We start from the raw sequence: 13,708 nt of genomic DNA, 5'->3' as shown, positions 1-13,708 counted from the left end.
AGAGTTAGGCATTTTATAGATAAATTGGTTCAATAAATTAAAAATTATATTCGCATATTATATAATAATTTATAGCTGTAGTTGTATACTATATACGTGTGTATTTGTGCAAACGAATATATTATTTTTTTAAAATTTTTATTATTTTTTTTGTTATTCGATATAAAATATAATTATTTTTAAACAAGAAAAAAATTATAAACTAAAAACGAAAGAAATAAAGTTAGTATTTAGTTATATAAAGGTTGTTGTGTTTTTATTTACTTTTTTATGAGTAGCAAAAATGACAAGCGGAATTAGGTAATATACAATGATGGGGACATAGGTTGGGGATGTATGGTTGTTAATTACAACCGTTCACTCAGAGACAATTGTCCATTGTGATCATCCTTGATACCTGAAAATAAGAATGGAAGAGCCGAAAAATAGTTGGAGTTGGAGAGCCTAGAAGATGGTTATTTTAGCCATGTCAGATTTTTGACAAAGCCTAGGATCTGATTGGGGTTTATTTTAGAGAAGAAAACTAGATTATCAATTTCATATCTTTCAAACTGTTTGTGTTTTCTGCCACTCAGCGATGGACATCTACAGAGAATATGTTCAATTGTTTCTAGCTTCTCTTCATCCTCGTCACGGAGTAATCCTCTCCATTGGAGTCCCATTTCGTCGTATACCATGCAGATTAGCCTTGCAATCAAGAACTGCTTTTGAGTTTATAGTGTACGACTTTAAAGCTTTGAGGGCCGATTGACTATCTACATATATAGTCACCGGTCCCGTATAATCGGCAGCTTCCGTGATTGCAAGGATTTCTGCTTGAAAAACGCTACAAAGATTGTAAAGTTTATATGAGTTGTAGATTTCTAATTCCCTACAGTAAACGCCTACAAAAGTGCCTTCCTCCACCTTTGACCCGTCTGTGAAAAATGTCAGATATGGCAGAGGTAAGGAGCCACTAGTCCAGTATTCCCTAATAGGAAAATCTACTCTGTTGTCGTTAAAGTCTTTATGAGAGGGAACATAATCACTAATGTGAGTTTTTTTTTTTAATTGCTACTTTTCTTCTTCAGTTTTGTACTGACCGGTAAAAATTTGAATGTGAACGTCATTTAAATACAAAGTATAAAATTTTCAAATCATTAACACTTTGGTTACAAAAACAGGGTTGTATTTGAAATTATTTCGATTTATAGTCCGTTTACATTTAACCGGATTTCGTTAACACAGTGGGTTTCAATTGTCAATTCCTTTGCATATATGTCAAACAAATCCTCATAAAATAGGTTAACCCTTTAAAAAGTTCTAATGTACAAGGAGTTTTAGCGCAGGACTTTGAGCAAATCTAGATATTAAGGGAGCAACCAGACAACGGCAGCCTTTAAGGTCTAAGCGGAATGTTCGCGTTGAGCCATCCGTTGCGTTATGGGTTATCAAAAATGCAACATCCAAAAATAAACTATATCACCAACGTTAGAAATTGATGTGCTGCGCTTTGGAGTCAAATATATTTTAATTTTTTGCATGTGTTAACGCGATAACAAAAAACGCTCAACGCGGACATTCTGCTTAGCCTTTTAGCCTCCGAAACGAGATCAGCACATCTATCTGCTGAGTCTGTCCCTTTTTTGGCGTTTCCCTAATATAATTAACAATTTAGATATAAATAAAATCTTTTGTTAACGCAAGATATTTGCGCTTAACGATCGAGTTTGATATAAGTTTTCGTATTACAGAGTGCGGTGATGCCACATTTGTGTAAAGTAGATGCGAAAGGAGGTACGAAAACGAATTAGAGAGTACGAATTACTCGACCCGGTACAAATTTTCTTACGCATCGCATCACAGAGTAACCCCCTAAAAAGTCGATTAGTCGAAAGTCGATTTACCTATCCCTATTGTGAGACTCGCAATTTATTTGCACATTTTTTCCGGTACTAGAAAGAAATTGCACCACATATTAAACTGTTGAGCAAATATTAAGAACATTTAAAATATACTGTTTTTTGTTGGAAATTGTTTATACATTTTTAAATAGAATTAACTGATTTTCGGAATTTTTTATGTTGTACTTTTTACGATAGTTGAGAGTTATTTTTTCGGTTTTGTTGCTGTTGTCGCTGTGATTGTCTGTGTATACAATTGCGAAGCTTGTATCAACGACGACGACACTATTGTTTTGGCGGGAGCCATTGTTGCTTTGCTCAGTTTGGCTTCACCATCCTGTAAATATAAAAAATAAATTATTGCTGCAGCTATTTGTCGTTTTAAACCAACGCCGGAATAATGGTGGATCGTAGTGACAATGGTAAGTTGAAAATTTATTTAAATTTGTATTTTAATTTGTTGAAAAATATTAAAAGTATTCACACCTGCCTCTATTGAAACAAAATAGCGGAATCTTTTGACGATGCTGTTGAAGAGCGCGTCATCAACGAAGAATATAAGATATGGAAAAAGAACACCCCATTCCTTTATGATTTGGTAATGACCCACGCTCTAGAGTGGCCCTCATTAACGGCCCAATGGTTGCCCGATGTGACCAAACAGGAGGGAAAAGATTATTCCGTTCATCGTCTGATATTGGGTACGCATACCTCGGACGAACAAAATCATTTGTTAATAGCTAGTGTTCAGCTGCCCAGTGAAGATGCTCAGTTCGATGGTTCGCATTATGACAATGAAAAGGGTGAATTTGGTGGCTTTGGTTCGGTGTGTGGCAAAATAGAAATTGAAATTAAAATCAACCATGAAGGCGAAGTAAACCGAGCTCGATATATGCCGCAAAACGCCTGTGTCATTGCCACAAAAACACCGTCAAGTGATGTTTTGGTGTTCGATTACACTAAACATCCCAGTAAGCCGGAACCCTCGGGCGAATGCCAGCCTGATTTGCGTTTGAGAGGACATCAGAAAGAAGGCTATGGTTTGTCCTGGAATCCCAACTTGAATGGTTACCTTTTATCGGCGTCTGATGATCATACTATTTGCTTGTGGGATATTAATGCAACGCCGAAAGAACATCGTGTCATTGATGCCAAAAATATATTTACTGGTCATACTGCTGTCGTTGAAGATGTTGCATGGCATTTGCTGCATGAATCCTTGTTCGGTTCTGTGGCTGACGACCAAAAACTAATGATTTGGGATACACGTAACAACAACACGTCAAAGCCATCGCACACCGTGGATGCTCATACCGCTGAAGTGAACTGTCTTAGTTTCAATCCATATTCCGAATTTATATTGGCGACTGGATCGGCAGATAAAACTGTTGCTTTATGGGATCTCCGCAATTTGAAATTGAAATTACATTCCTTTGAATCTCATAAAGATGAAATTTTCCAAGTACAATGGTCACCCCATAACGAAACTATTTTGGCATCGTCTGGAACTGATCGCCGACTTCATGTTTGGGATCTATCCAAGATTGGCGAAGAACAAAGCGCTGAAGATGCCGAAGATGGGCCACCAGAACTTTTATTCATTCACGGTGGTCATACAGCGAAAATATCCGATTTCTCATGGAATCCCAATGAGCCATGGATTATATGTTCGGTTTCGGAAGATAATATTATGCAAGTATGGCAAATGGCTGAAAATGTTTACAATGATGAAGAGCCGGAAATACCAGCTTCGGAATTAGAAGGTGGAGCTGTTTAACTATGTGCCGAAGGAAGATGAGCTATTTTGAAAATTGCTCCTGTCAACAGAATATGTGGTTAGAAACTCCCATTTGTAGAGTATTTTTTGTATTGAAATGTCTATGCAGCGGCAAATTTACACACAATAAATTATTTTAATCTTTAAAAATAAAATTATTTTTATTGTATATGATGTAGAAATGAGTAAGAAACGTTTCATTTAAATATGTATGCATATACATACGATTTTTTATTAAACTTAATCCAAATAATATGTATATTTTTTATCAAATATGTCTATACTAATGTCCAGTGATCTGGCACTCTTCATGCTACGTTTGCATTGTATGGTACCTCGTATAACATCTCCCTCCTTAACCGCTTGTGGCTGTTCAATAAAGAACACCACCTGCTTCCAATGTGTTGGTGTCGAATCAGGCGAAGTGCTAAACATTACATGTTCTGGTAGTTCAAAGTAGTTATCAAAATAACCAACCAACGATGATATGTTACCATCTTTGAGGCATTTCAATTCAAAGTTATACTTAAAATTAGAATAATTTAAATTAACTGTCATTAAATTCAAATCGGCAATACAGTTCGGTTCAGTTAAAATATGCTTGGGGTCGACAACATCTATAAGGGGTTCATGCATAACCTCTTTTCTCATTGTGGACATGTCCAGACCATAGACATCGTTCCAAAAGGTGACATGCTGTTTAAACAAAGCATCGTTGCCATAGCCCACAATTGACATTGTGCAGCGATTGGGCAAAAGTATGCCATTTTCTTTCAGGTGATGATCTCTGGCATAGATAACACTGTCTAGCATACCTTCAAACAGGAGGAAATATCCCATCCATTCGGAAATAATAATGTCGAATTTCTCAATTGGCAAATTCGTATCTTCCAGTCTGCCCTTAACCAAGGTGACATTTTCTATGTTATTTTTCCTGAAAATTAATGGTTTTCGTTGTTACTACGAACATTTCGCAAGGAGAGTAAAAAAACATACTTAACAATATCCATGGCATTATAGATGATGTTGGAATTGTCGATACCAACAACCTTCTCAGCACCAGCTTGTGAGGCAAATATGGATAAGACCGAAGTACCACAGCCAACATCAAGCACAAGTTTTCCTTTGACAAAATCCTTATTTTTTAAAAGAGCATCACGATAACTTGTTGTTCTTACTGTATCCTGTGGAATAAATTGTTTGAATATTGCCAACACGTGAAATTTAGGTCTCCACTTACTGAAAGCATTTCATGATGTATACCAAAGTGAGCATAACTATCAAAATAACCCTCATCGGCTTTAACTGATACCGAGGAAACACATCGTACATTTGGGTCCTTGGTGCTATTATCCTTTTCTAAAAGACGTTGAAAGCCTTGACGCATTGTCGCCATATCCTTGGACGCCTGTTCTAGTTGGGCTTGTTGGGCTTTAATTAGTTCTTGCAAAGATTTTAAATCTGGTTCTTTTGTACATGATGTGTCTCCCTCTGAGAGTAACGCTTCGTAATCTGTTATAGTGTTTGAAGGAATTTCGTTATTTTTTGCCATGAAATATTTAGAAACTGTTTACCATATGTCAGCCATGGTTCATAATCTTTGGGCTTCAGATATTTTTCATCATTCCAAAAGGCTTCTGTGGTAGAATTCAATTTGTCCGCTGTGACACCCTCTTCCTGACGTATATAATTTATTAATTTTATAAATGAATACTGATCCATATTAAATTTCGTCTTCATTTGACTAAAATTAATGTTATGTTGCACTTTGATATGTTCCAAAGCCAAATCAATTGTCTTTAGAACTTCGCTACAAAATAGACATGTGGTTGGTTCTCCATCGTCCATTAACTCTTCATCCGAATCATCATCGGTAAAATCTGAATCATCTTGAATTGCTCCATTCTTAACGGCCTCCTCTGGTTCTAGAGATGGGATATCTGTGAAAAAAAATAATAAATTTTTTATATATATTTATTTGTATATACAAGATATTTACCTTCATGCTCCATTGTATTATGTTTTAATTCGCTCTACTTTAATAAATTAATAAACAATTTAAATGCACGTGTATGACTGACGGTCGTTCTGTCCGATTGGCAGTAAACAAAACATGTCCATTCTCCTGTCAAAAATAACCACTGCAGCAACGATAACACAATCGCCTATAAGTTTCGATTAAAATTGGTGTGCCGGTTTTATGATTTCTACGATTTTCTATAATACAGGAATTATTAAAAATTAAAAATATATAAATAATAATGCTTTATATATTTAATAAAGAAGTGTGAAGAATGTTCTTCTTTTTTTATTAATTAAATATTAAGTTTTTGTGCATTCCGTGTAACACTGTGCAATTATCGGTGTTATCGCCATCAGCTGTTATTTGTTATTGTGTCAAACGGCAACTTGCATAACCTCTCATTATACTCTGAGAACGAACGAGAAAAATGATTTCGGTTTGTAATTACAGAAAAAAATCTTTTATAAAAAAATATTTTAAATAAATTATAACTTACTTTGCAGATTGTAAGAAACCTTTTATATTCCCGTGTTCCCGCAGCTGGCATACGTTGTCTTGCAACAGAGGCATCAACAGCGGCAACCACCACAAGCCAAGATGTTGCTACTACCCCATTGCCTCCTACTTTAGCCGAGGAAAGGGATAAACTTTATAGTAAATTAGAAATTGAATTGAGAGGTATTGATCCCGCCGTACTGAAAAGTTATTCCTGGTTTGCTACCACTGCAGCTAATCATTTGGACATTGAAGTGGGAAAATGGTGAGTGAAAAATTTTACAATGTAGGAGCATATTGAATGGTTTTTTTATACAATTTATAGTAGGAATGCAAATGCGTTACTGGATGAAAGAACGAAATTCCTAGAGACCATTAAACAATACTCATATTTATCGTCGTCTAAAGTACCAGGAGAAAATCGAACAAGACGAGAATAGTTAATTTTTGGGCCTTTTTAGGATGGAAGGGGTATTTAACGACTAACTACTAGAATGATTACTGAAGACAGTAGAAATTTTGTTAACGTTTTTTATTAGAAAATGTTTATTGAGTACAAGAAAAAGGCATTTACAGACTTTAGTCTATCAAGTGGAGGTTTTTTGGAGAGTCTGAAATTAGTTTTTTTTTATTATTATTAGAATAGAAATTAATTGTGGAGAACCAGAGGGAACTTTTTTAGTACTTATATAGACTACAAAAATGAGAGTATTTGATGATAAAGTCTAGAATGAGGGCGTTTTAAGTATTCGTATATAGTATTTCATAAACCCTTGCTCTGTTAAATCGATTTTTTTTTTAAATTATTTTATTAAATCGATTTTTCGCTTTATGCATTTAGAGCAGTGAGCGGAACAGTATAGTCGGACGGTGCCAACCATATGATTGATATGGGCTTCATTTCGACATATTTACTTCCTTTTTATGGTAACGATAAAAACCCATAACACTTGTAAAGCCCTCTTGCATCAATAGATTTGATATCTTTTTTTCTTTTTTCTTTTTTATTTTTCTCAGAAGTTAAAATATACGCCATATAATGCAAAAGTTTAGGTTATTTGACTCGCTAAATTTTCACCGATTATCATGATAACATCAATACTTTTTCTGGTTAGATAACTTTCTCCGTGCAAAATTTAGAGACGTTTGGGTCATAACTGGACTAGGGATAAGAAGTTGAAAGTAAAACTCGACTTTTAGACTTTTCCAAGGTATATTTAATAAGGTAGCCGCATCGGCCAAATGAACCAAAAAATTAAAAAACTAAATTATAAATGAAAATTTCCGAATTTTGCAGAGTTTGTTTGGCAAAACTTTTATTAAAATTTTTTACAAGAATTTGTGTACAAAAAATCTTCTCAGTCAGTTTGTTTTGTCAAAATATTTTTGACATATCAAAATGCAACAATCGATGTTTGTTGTAGAAATTCGCCGATGAGACTACCTTATATATCTACTTGGACTTTTCGATTTTTGCTTCTGACTAATGCCATGTACAGACGAGCGTTGTTCGCTCTCTCATTCGTTGTTCGACCCTTAATTATGAAGTAATTACTTAGTTCCCCATACAATTTTTTCTGAGCGAACACCGATTTTTGTACGTAGTTCAATTCGAATCACTCTCTGAATAACCAAGAAATTTGTCCCATCCCTAACAATTGAGAGCATTTATCGAAAATAAATTAATTTTGACAGCTTGAAAATATTTATAAAATTTTCGAACTTTTTTAATAAAATTGAAAATGATGAATGAAAAGTAAAAAATTGTATAGATTTTATATATGCAGCAGGATGTAAATTTTGTTTTCTACATAATGCAATATGCATTTCCTTTCCCTTGTCTAATTAGCGTACAAAACAAGAAACAAATATGGGGAAACTAACAAAAAATTCTCCAAATTTGTATATGTGACAGTATGTGACATTTGAATTGAGAAAATATAAAAATGTGTTAAAAACAACAAAGTTTTCAGAAAAAATGGAAAACATGAATGAAAAGTAAATGGCTATGGGTTCTGACTATATTCAGGAGAAAGAGAATATTTTTTTCTATTTAAATCCATAGGCAATATACACAAATATGTTGAGATTTCGGTGTAAAAGGAGAAACAACAAATTTTAAAAAGAAAATTCTGATGACATGAATTAAGAATAGTGTTGTATGAACGGGTTAATTCATGTAGGTAATTCTGAGAGCGAACTACGTTGTTCGAATGCTCGTCAGAACATGGCATAAAACGTCGATTTTTCGATCATTAGATTTTGCCAAACCAATTCAAAATCGATTTTCGACTTTTTACGACTAATGCAAAATCGACTAAAATTTCGTTAGCTAAAATGCAAAAAGGCGTAACTAACAAAAGCATAATTGTGTAGGGGAAGCAAAAAACTGTTTTGAATGAAAACTATAAACATGTCATGTGAAATGAAAGGGTGATATTGCATATGACAAATAATAGACTATAATTTTTTCAACAAATTTAGTTATTTAGTTAATGGCAGTCATAACAATTAAGTAAAAATTTGAATTTTTTGTTAGTTACGCTTTTTTGCATTTATCAAATAAACCCACTTGTAGTTACGTCTTTTTGTTTTTTGTTAATAGAAGCTCCTTTTTTGACCGCAGACGTGTAAAACTTTTTCAACACATGTAGTTTATTGACATTCACAATATTCATTCAAAAAGTCAATTTTAAATTTTTTGTTAGTTACGCCTTTTTGCATTTTAGCTGACGATTTGTAATTTTTGGGCAATCTGGGCATTGTGAAGAAAACCGAAAATCGATCTTCAAAAGTCCACATTTCGATTTCCTTAATATTTAAAAGTCGACTTTGACTTTTGATCCCCCAAATATTAACACATCATTACCAAAAAAATAGGGGCCTTCTTTGGCCCAACCGGAACAAATTATTTTACAAATGCTAATCTAATGTTAATTTGAGTAGCCATGATGTCACGAAGTTTTTAAAATGCATCTGAATAATTATATTCATAATGTTTTATTAGCGTTAACATCATTTATTTATAATAACTTGTTTAAAAAGTGGATATATTTGAGTAGTCATGATATAATGCAGATTTAAACATGTTTAAAATATTTATTATATTATATTTATAAGAATTTGTTTTAGAGTAGCTATGATGTAAAGTGGATTCTTTGTAATAATATATAAATTGGCCATTAAATTGTAATTTGGCGGCTTCAATTACAAAGTAAATAAAGACAATTAAAAAAAAATAATAAATTAATCGCTCCTAAGTCTGTTTAAAGGATTCAAGGCCAATTAATTACTTAGTCATTTTTATTCAATTTGATTATTATTTGTTTAATTTAAATGTACTTTTCTTATACCCTTTTCAGCTGGTCACCACGAAAAGCCCACAAGGAACGTATGACATTATTGAAATCGGTACATATTTATAAAAAACATCGTGTTCAATATGAAATTCGTACATATTTCCGTTATATGAATTTCCACAAACTAACCGGATCAACATTGGATACCTTCTTAGAGTATATTGAACGTAATTTGCCTGAAGGTGTTGCACTAAATGCTACAAAGACCGAAATACAAGAAATACCCGAGCATCTACGGGATATTCCCAGTGAAAGTTAAATATTGTTTCGATTAGTTCATATTAGTATGTAAAGAAAGAAAAAACAAAGTAAGCAAATAAACAAAGTTTTGTTAAAATAAAAATAAAAACAAAGTTAATTTATTGTAAGCTATAGAAATATAGCTACCGGTTGATAACAAATTATAACCATTTACAGTCAAACAAGGTTAAAAGGAATGTAAAGACAACACGTTTTCAGTTGCTTTAGTTTTCGCAAAAAAGAAAATACTAACAACATTGTTAGTCCAATTTTTGTTGTTGTTATTTTGATAATACAAGGCATTTTTTGTATTTTAATCTACCCGAAATAAAATCAACATGCATATCTATAGATTACGACAATTTAACAAAAAGGTAAACATTTAACGTTACGCCTTTAGTTAGGGATTAACAGTCCACTGGTTTGGTTTCGGTTAAGGAAATTTGCAATTTTAATATTCAAATAAGGTCCTTTTTTCAAAATACTGCAACATGAAGTCCAGTGTGTTTACGTTAGTGGCTATATTAGCCATTGTTTCGACAACAATCCCCTCCGCACATGGCCTAATGGAGGATGCCATTTTAGAGTTTTTGGATGAGCTAAAAATGCGTATGTGCCATCCCATACCTAAATTTGGATTACCCGCCTTGGATCCGCTACGAATTGGTCATGTTGAAGCCGAAATGGATAATAAATATATTGTCGAGTAAGTATTTATTATTGCATAATTTTGAATACTGTTGGTTATTATTGTTTGATTTATTCGATTTCAGTTTCACGGGTTCTGTAACAGATTTAGAATTAACAGGCTTGTCTGATTTTGAGGTGACATCTCTAAAAATTACAACCACACCATTGCGTCGTTCAAATATAGAAATTGTATTACCCAAAGCGGTATTGAAAACATTGTACACCGCAAAGGGCTCCATTGCTCGTGTTGTTAATATGAATGGTGATGGTGAAGCTGAGTAAGTTCATCGTTGTAATACACAACGACATTCTTTATTATTTTTATTTTCGTTTATCCAATTCTAGGGGTTATATTCAGGATGGTAGAGTAGCAATTTCCTGGATTTTCAGCATTGGTCTCAGCAGTGTTGGTATTCGCAGTTTAACCATTGAAGTATGTACGAACACATTACGAAATACTAATTTCAATATTTTTTTATAACTACAATGTTTTTTTTTCTATATTTCAGATTAGCCTTGGTGGTCTGTGGGTAAATATTGAAGATATCATTGAAGAGCCAAGAATCAATGACTTTTTGCATGCCGTAATCAATGAATTGGGAATTGAGTTATTAAACGATGTCTGGGTGGAAGCTCAAGATATGGGTGCTGTAAAATTTGTTGAAAATGTAAGTAACAATAGCTAAACAAACATACAGATTTTTATTTGAATGTTTTCTTTTTTGTATTACAGAAAATTAATGGCATTATGGGCGCATACTCCCTTACCGATCTCTTGAAAATAATTGGCGGCATTGTGTCTGGTGGCGGTGGCGAAGGTGGCGGTCCTTTCGATGGCATTCCACCAGATTGCAAACAAAATATTGTTGCAGCTTAAGACTGGATTTGCATTCAATTTTTTCTATTGAAAAAATTTGTTTTTGTACATATGTATATATAAATATAATATATAGTGATATTTTTGGCTATAATCGATCGAACCTTTTTGCTGTTTAATCTTGCGATAATATAAGAACGAAAAACAATTTGCATTTGTTGTCGATTTATCAAGAAGATTATTATTTTTTTATTTTATGATAATAGCAGCCGTAAAACCAACCACTTGGGGGGTTAATGATAACGTTCTATTTATTGCTAAATTCCAGTAGATGTTCATGCCAATTTTAATAGTAGATAACAACAGTTGTTTACTGATAATTTCAGAAAAGAATGTATTACAATAAAACATAATACAAAACTACTACTGAAATTTTGAATTGCATTTGCGTTCAATAATAACATAGTCCATTTTCTATTTTTAGCAATGAAGATATTGACTAATTTTTGATGGATGTTTTTTTTTTACTGAAAAGTAAAAATTTGTTCTAAAAAGGACATGTTTATGTGGAAACTATAAAAAAATATTTTTTTTTTTGCATTCTTTTCGGTCGATACCCCACGATAATACCAAAAATTAGCAGCTGCTTCTTTAAAAATGTACCACTCATCCACAAGTTATAATAAATTTTGAGAAATCTGTATTTGCATGGGTGTTCCTTGCCTTTCCATCATCAAAGAGGGTGTTCTGTCCTCATATGTCGATCCCCCAGTGATGCTTGGCAATAATTAAATGTCGCCCTAGCCGATCCATTTTCTTTAAAATGCATCCAAATATAACTATGTTTTTTTATATTTATTTATTAATAATAATTTCAAAGCCCGCAGACATTTAGACATATTAAAACTTTAAAAAAATACAGGCTTTAATCCACAAAAAACTGGAAAATTATAACTGTGTAGTTTGCCAACATAAGATGCCAGCAACATAAAAGGTTGGCAACGTTTCTTTATAAGACCTAGTTCAAACGTTCCTTTAAGTGAATCGCCCTTTTGAACTAGTTCCTTCGTAAAAACTGTACAACTGTATAAGTAGGTTCATCTGGTTGACACAACGCAACACACAAATTTGAAGAATTTGTAAAAATATTTCATAATTTTTAAATTAAATTGTTTAAGAAATATAGTAAAAATGAAAGCAATTGTTCAGCGTGTAACATCAGCCAAAGTTACAGGTAAGTTAGGCACAGCGTATCTATTTTAATTGACCGGACCGGTATAGAGGTGGTTCCGACTTACTTTGTGTGACAAAACCAAACATGCTCATACGAAAGCGATTCTGTGGGAATAGTGCAGCAGACAGAAAATCGATTCCAAAAATTATTGTAATTTTGTCAGTTCCATAATCTCTGTTATACCTATTGAGGAACTATATGGATAACGCGGATCGTTTTGAAATTCCTACCACATATAATCGTTGGAACCCTGATTGCAACGGAATCCGTTTTTCAAATATGCTATTTTTATCAAATAAATTCATAATTTCTTAGATATGGGTCTCCAAAATTCCGCGGGACACTTACAATTTTGAAAAAAACAATATGGATGTTTGTGGTGGACTAGGAACTACGGCTACGTGATCGAATCTTCTCTTAATGTGAATAGCGTTTGTGTAATCATGACTTCAAACGCTTTAAATTTCGAAAACCATAAGAGAACACAAAGGGCCAAAGGGAACTTAAGAAGCACATATTCCAGGAAATACTGATTTCCGCAAGAAAAAAGTATACAGTTGTAATCGGGACCCCAAGCCCATAAAGAAATCACTTCAACCGTAGTCCGAATATTAATAAAAAATATTATATCAAAAATTTGTTTTGTTCTCCTACCCCAATTTCGACCTGAACTTAAGAAATGAAATGGCCAACGTACCATCTACAAGTTCACCCGTATTAATTAGAACTTGTTGTAGACCATTTAAAAATTGTAGTTTCCAAACAGGTTTTCTAGCTATATATCTGGAATGGTATGAGTTACCATCAATAGATTTTTCAGAAGCTTTATATAATATGTTTTTCGAGATAATAAATCTACCTTCGGAAGAATCCGATCGTTCTTACTAAAACAGAGTTTTCCAGAATGATATGAAAAAATGTATTCCCCAAGAAAATTCTGGCCTTTAAATTTAGTGTGATGTCCAAAGATATGGTCTTTTTATTTTCATAGAATCACCACAATTCTCCGGTCTTGTAAAATAGATTTCTTCCATATGATTGTATATTATTAAAGAAATTAATAGTAAATTTTAAAGTGCTCCCACGAATTTGCAGTAAACGAAGAGTTAATTAGTTCAATTGGAAGAGGCCTCTGTGTATTGGTTGGCATCACACACTCTGATACGGAAAAGGATGTGGAATATCTGTAA

At 33.2% G+C, this 13,708-nt stretch overlaps 5 protein-coding genes across 5 annotated transcripts in view; 4 read left to right on the top strand and 1 right to left on the bottom strand.

Annotated features, from left to right (window-relative positions):
• Window positions 1–3,660, top strand: part of LOC133332334 (chromatin assembly factor 1 p55 subunit) — a 63,856-nt gene extending 60,196 nt beyond the window's left edge. The window contains exons 2-3 of the mRNA XM_061540732.1: window positions 2,280–2,305; window positions 2,393–3,660. Of these exons, the coding sequence (XP_061396716.1) occupies window positions 2,284–2,305; window positions 2,393–3,660 (1,290 nt within the window). The 5' untranslated portion in view covers window positions 2,280–2,283. The remainder of the gene's footprint in view (window positions 1–2,279; window positions 2,306–2,392) is intronic.
• A 240-nt stretch (window positions 3,661–3,900) lies between these two features.
• Window positions 3,901–5,544, bottom strand: LOC133332361 (protein arginine N-methyltransferase 1). Its single transcript, XM_061540763.1, has 4 exons — window positions 5,235–5,544; window positions 4,901–5,172; window positions 4,657–4,844; window positions 3,901–4,594 (listed from the first exon to the last, which is right to left on the bottom strand). The coding sequence occupies exons 1-4, from the start codon at window positions 5,506–5,508 to the stop codon at window positions 3,901–3,903; spliced, it is 1,428 nt and encodes a 475-aa protein (XP_061396747.1). The 5' UTR covers window positions 5,509–5,544.
• Window positions 5,545–6,110: 566 nt separating this feature from the next.
• Window positions 6,111–9,799, top strand: LOC133332340 (small ribosomal subunit protein uS10m). Its single transcript, XM_061540739.1, has 3 exons — window positions 6,111–6,119; window positions 6,187–6,443; window positions 9,541–9,799. Exons 1-3 carry the CDS (start codon window positions 6,111–6,113, stop codon window positions 9,794–9,796), a joined length of 522 nt encoding a protein of 173 aa, XP_061396723.1. The 3' UTR covers window positions 9,797–9,799.
• Window positions 9,800–10,268: 469 nt separating this feature from the next.
• On the top strand, window positions 10,269–11,362 carry LOC133332339 (uncharacterized). The gene is made up of 5 exons (XM_061540738.1): window positions 10,269–10,483; window positions 10,551–10,745; window positions 10,813–10,900; window positions 10,977–11,135; window positions 11,201–11,362. Exons 1-5 carry the CDS (start codon window positions 10,269–10,271, stop codon window positions 11,342–11,344), a joined length of 801 nt encoding a protein of 266 aa, XP_061396722.1. The 3' UTR covers window positions 11,345–11,362.
• A 1,113-nt stretch (window positions 11,363–12,475) lies between these two features.
• LOC133332362 (D-aminoacyl-tRNA deacylase) lies at window positions 12,476–13,708 on the top strand. Its single transcript, XM_061540764.1, has 2 exons — window positions 12,476–12,518; window positions 13,614–13,708. The coding sequence occupies exons 1-2, from the start codon at window positions 12,476–12,478 to the stop codon at window positions 13,706–13,708; spliced, it is 138 nt and encodes a 45-aa protein (XP_061396748.1).

The sequence above is a fragment of the Musca vetustissima genome, unplaced genomic scaffold (genome assembly GCF_032173495.1).
Source record: "Musca vetustissima isolate MV318-11 ecotype Yass unplaced genomic scaffold, APGP_CSIRO_Mvet_v1 utg4395, whole genome shotgun sequence".
NCBI classification, from domain to species: domain Eukaryota; kingdom Metazoa; phylum Arthropoda; class Insecta; order Diptera; family Muscidae; genus Musca; species Musca vetustissima.
Note: the sequence above shows the minus strand (reverse complement) of the source record. Positions and strands in the feature narration are given on the sequence as shown.

Excerpts from the sequence above, each read along its gene's own strand:
- LOC133332361 (XM_061540763.1), bottom strand. The coding sequence starts at position 5,508 with ATGGACGATGGAGAACCAACCACATGTCTATTTTGTAGCGAAGTTCTA. Across the intron at positions 5,173-5,234 it reads TGAACCATGGCTGACATATG|ATTACGAAGCGTTACTCTCA; the intron begins GTAAACAGTTTC and ends ACACTATAACAG. Across the intron at positions 4,845-4,900 it reads TACATCATGAAATGCTTTCA|GATACAGTAAGAACAACAAG; the intron begins GTAAGTGGAGAC and ends TTTATTCCACAG.
- LOC133332340 (XM_061540739.1), top strand. Across the intron at positions 6,444-9,540 it reads GACATTGAAGTGGGAAAATG|CTGGTCACCACGAAAAGCCC; the intron begins GTGAGTGAAAAA and ends TACCCTTTTCAG.
- LOC133332339 (XM_061540738.1), top strand. The coding sequence starts at position 10,269 with ATGAAGTCCAGTGTGTTTACGTTAGTGGCTATATTAGCCATTGTTTCG. Across the intron at positions 10,746-10,812 it reads AATGGTGATGGTGAAGCTGA|GGGTTATATTCAGGATGGTA; the intron begins GTAAGTTCATCG and ends ATCCAATTCTAG. Across the intron at positions 10,901-10,976 it reads TTCGCAGTTTAACCATTGAA|ATTAGCCTTGGTGGTCTGTG; the intron begins GTATGTACGAAC and ends TCTATATTTCAG.
- LOC133332362 (XM_061540764.1), top strand. The coding sequence starts at position 12,476 with ATGAAAGCAATTGTTCAGCGTGTAACATCAGCCAAAGTTACAG. Across the intron at positions 12,519-13,613 it reads AACATCAGCCAAAGTTACAG|TAAACGAAGAGTTAATTAGT; the intron begins GTAAGTTAGGCA and ends ACGAATTTGCAG.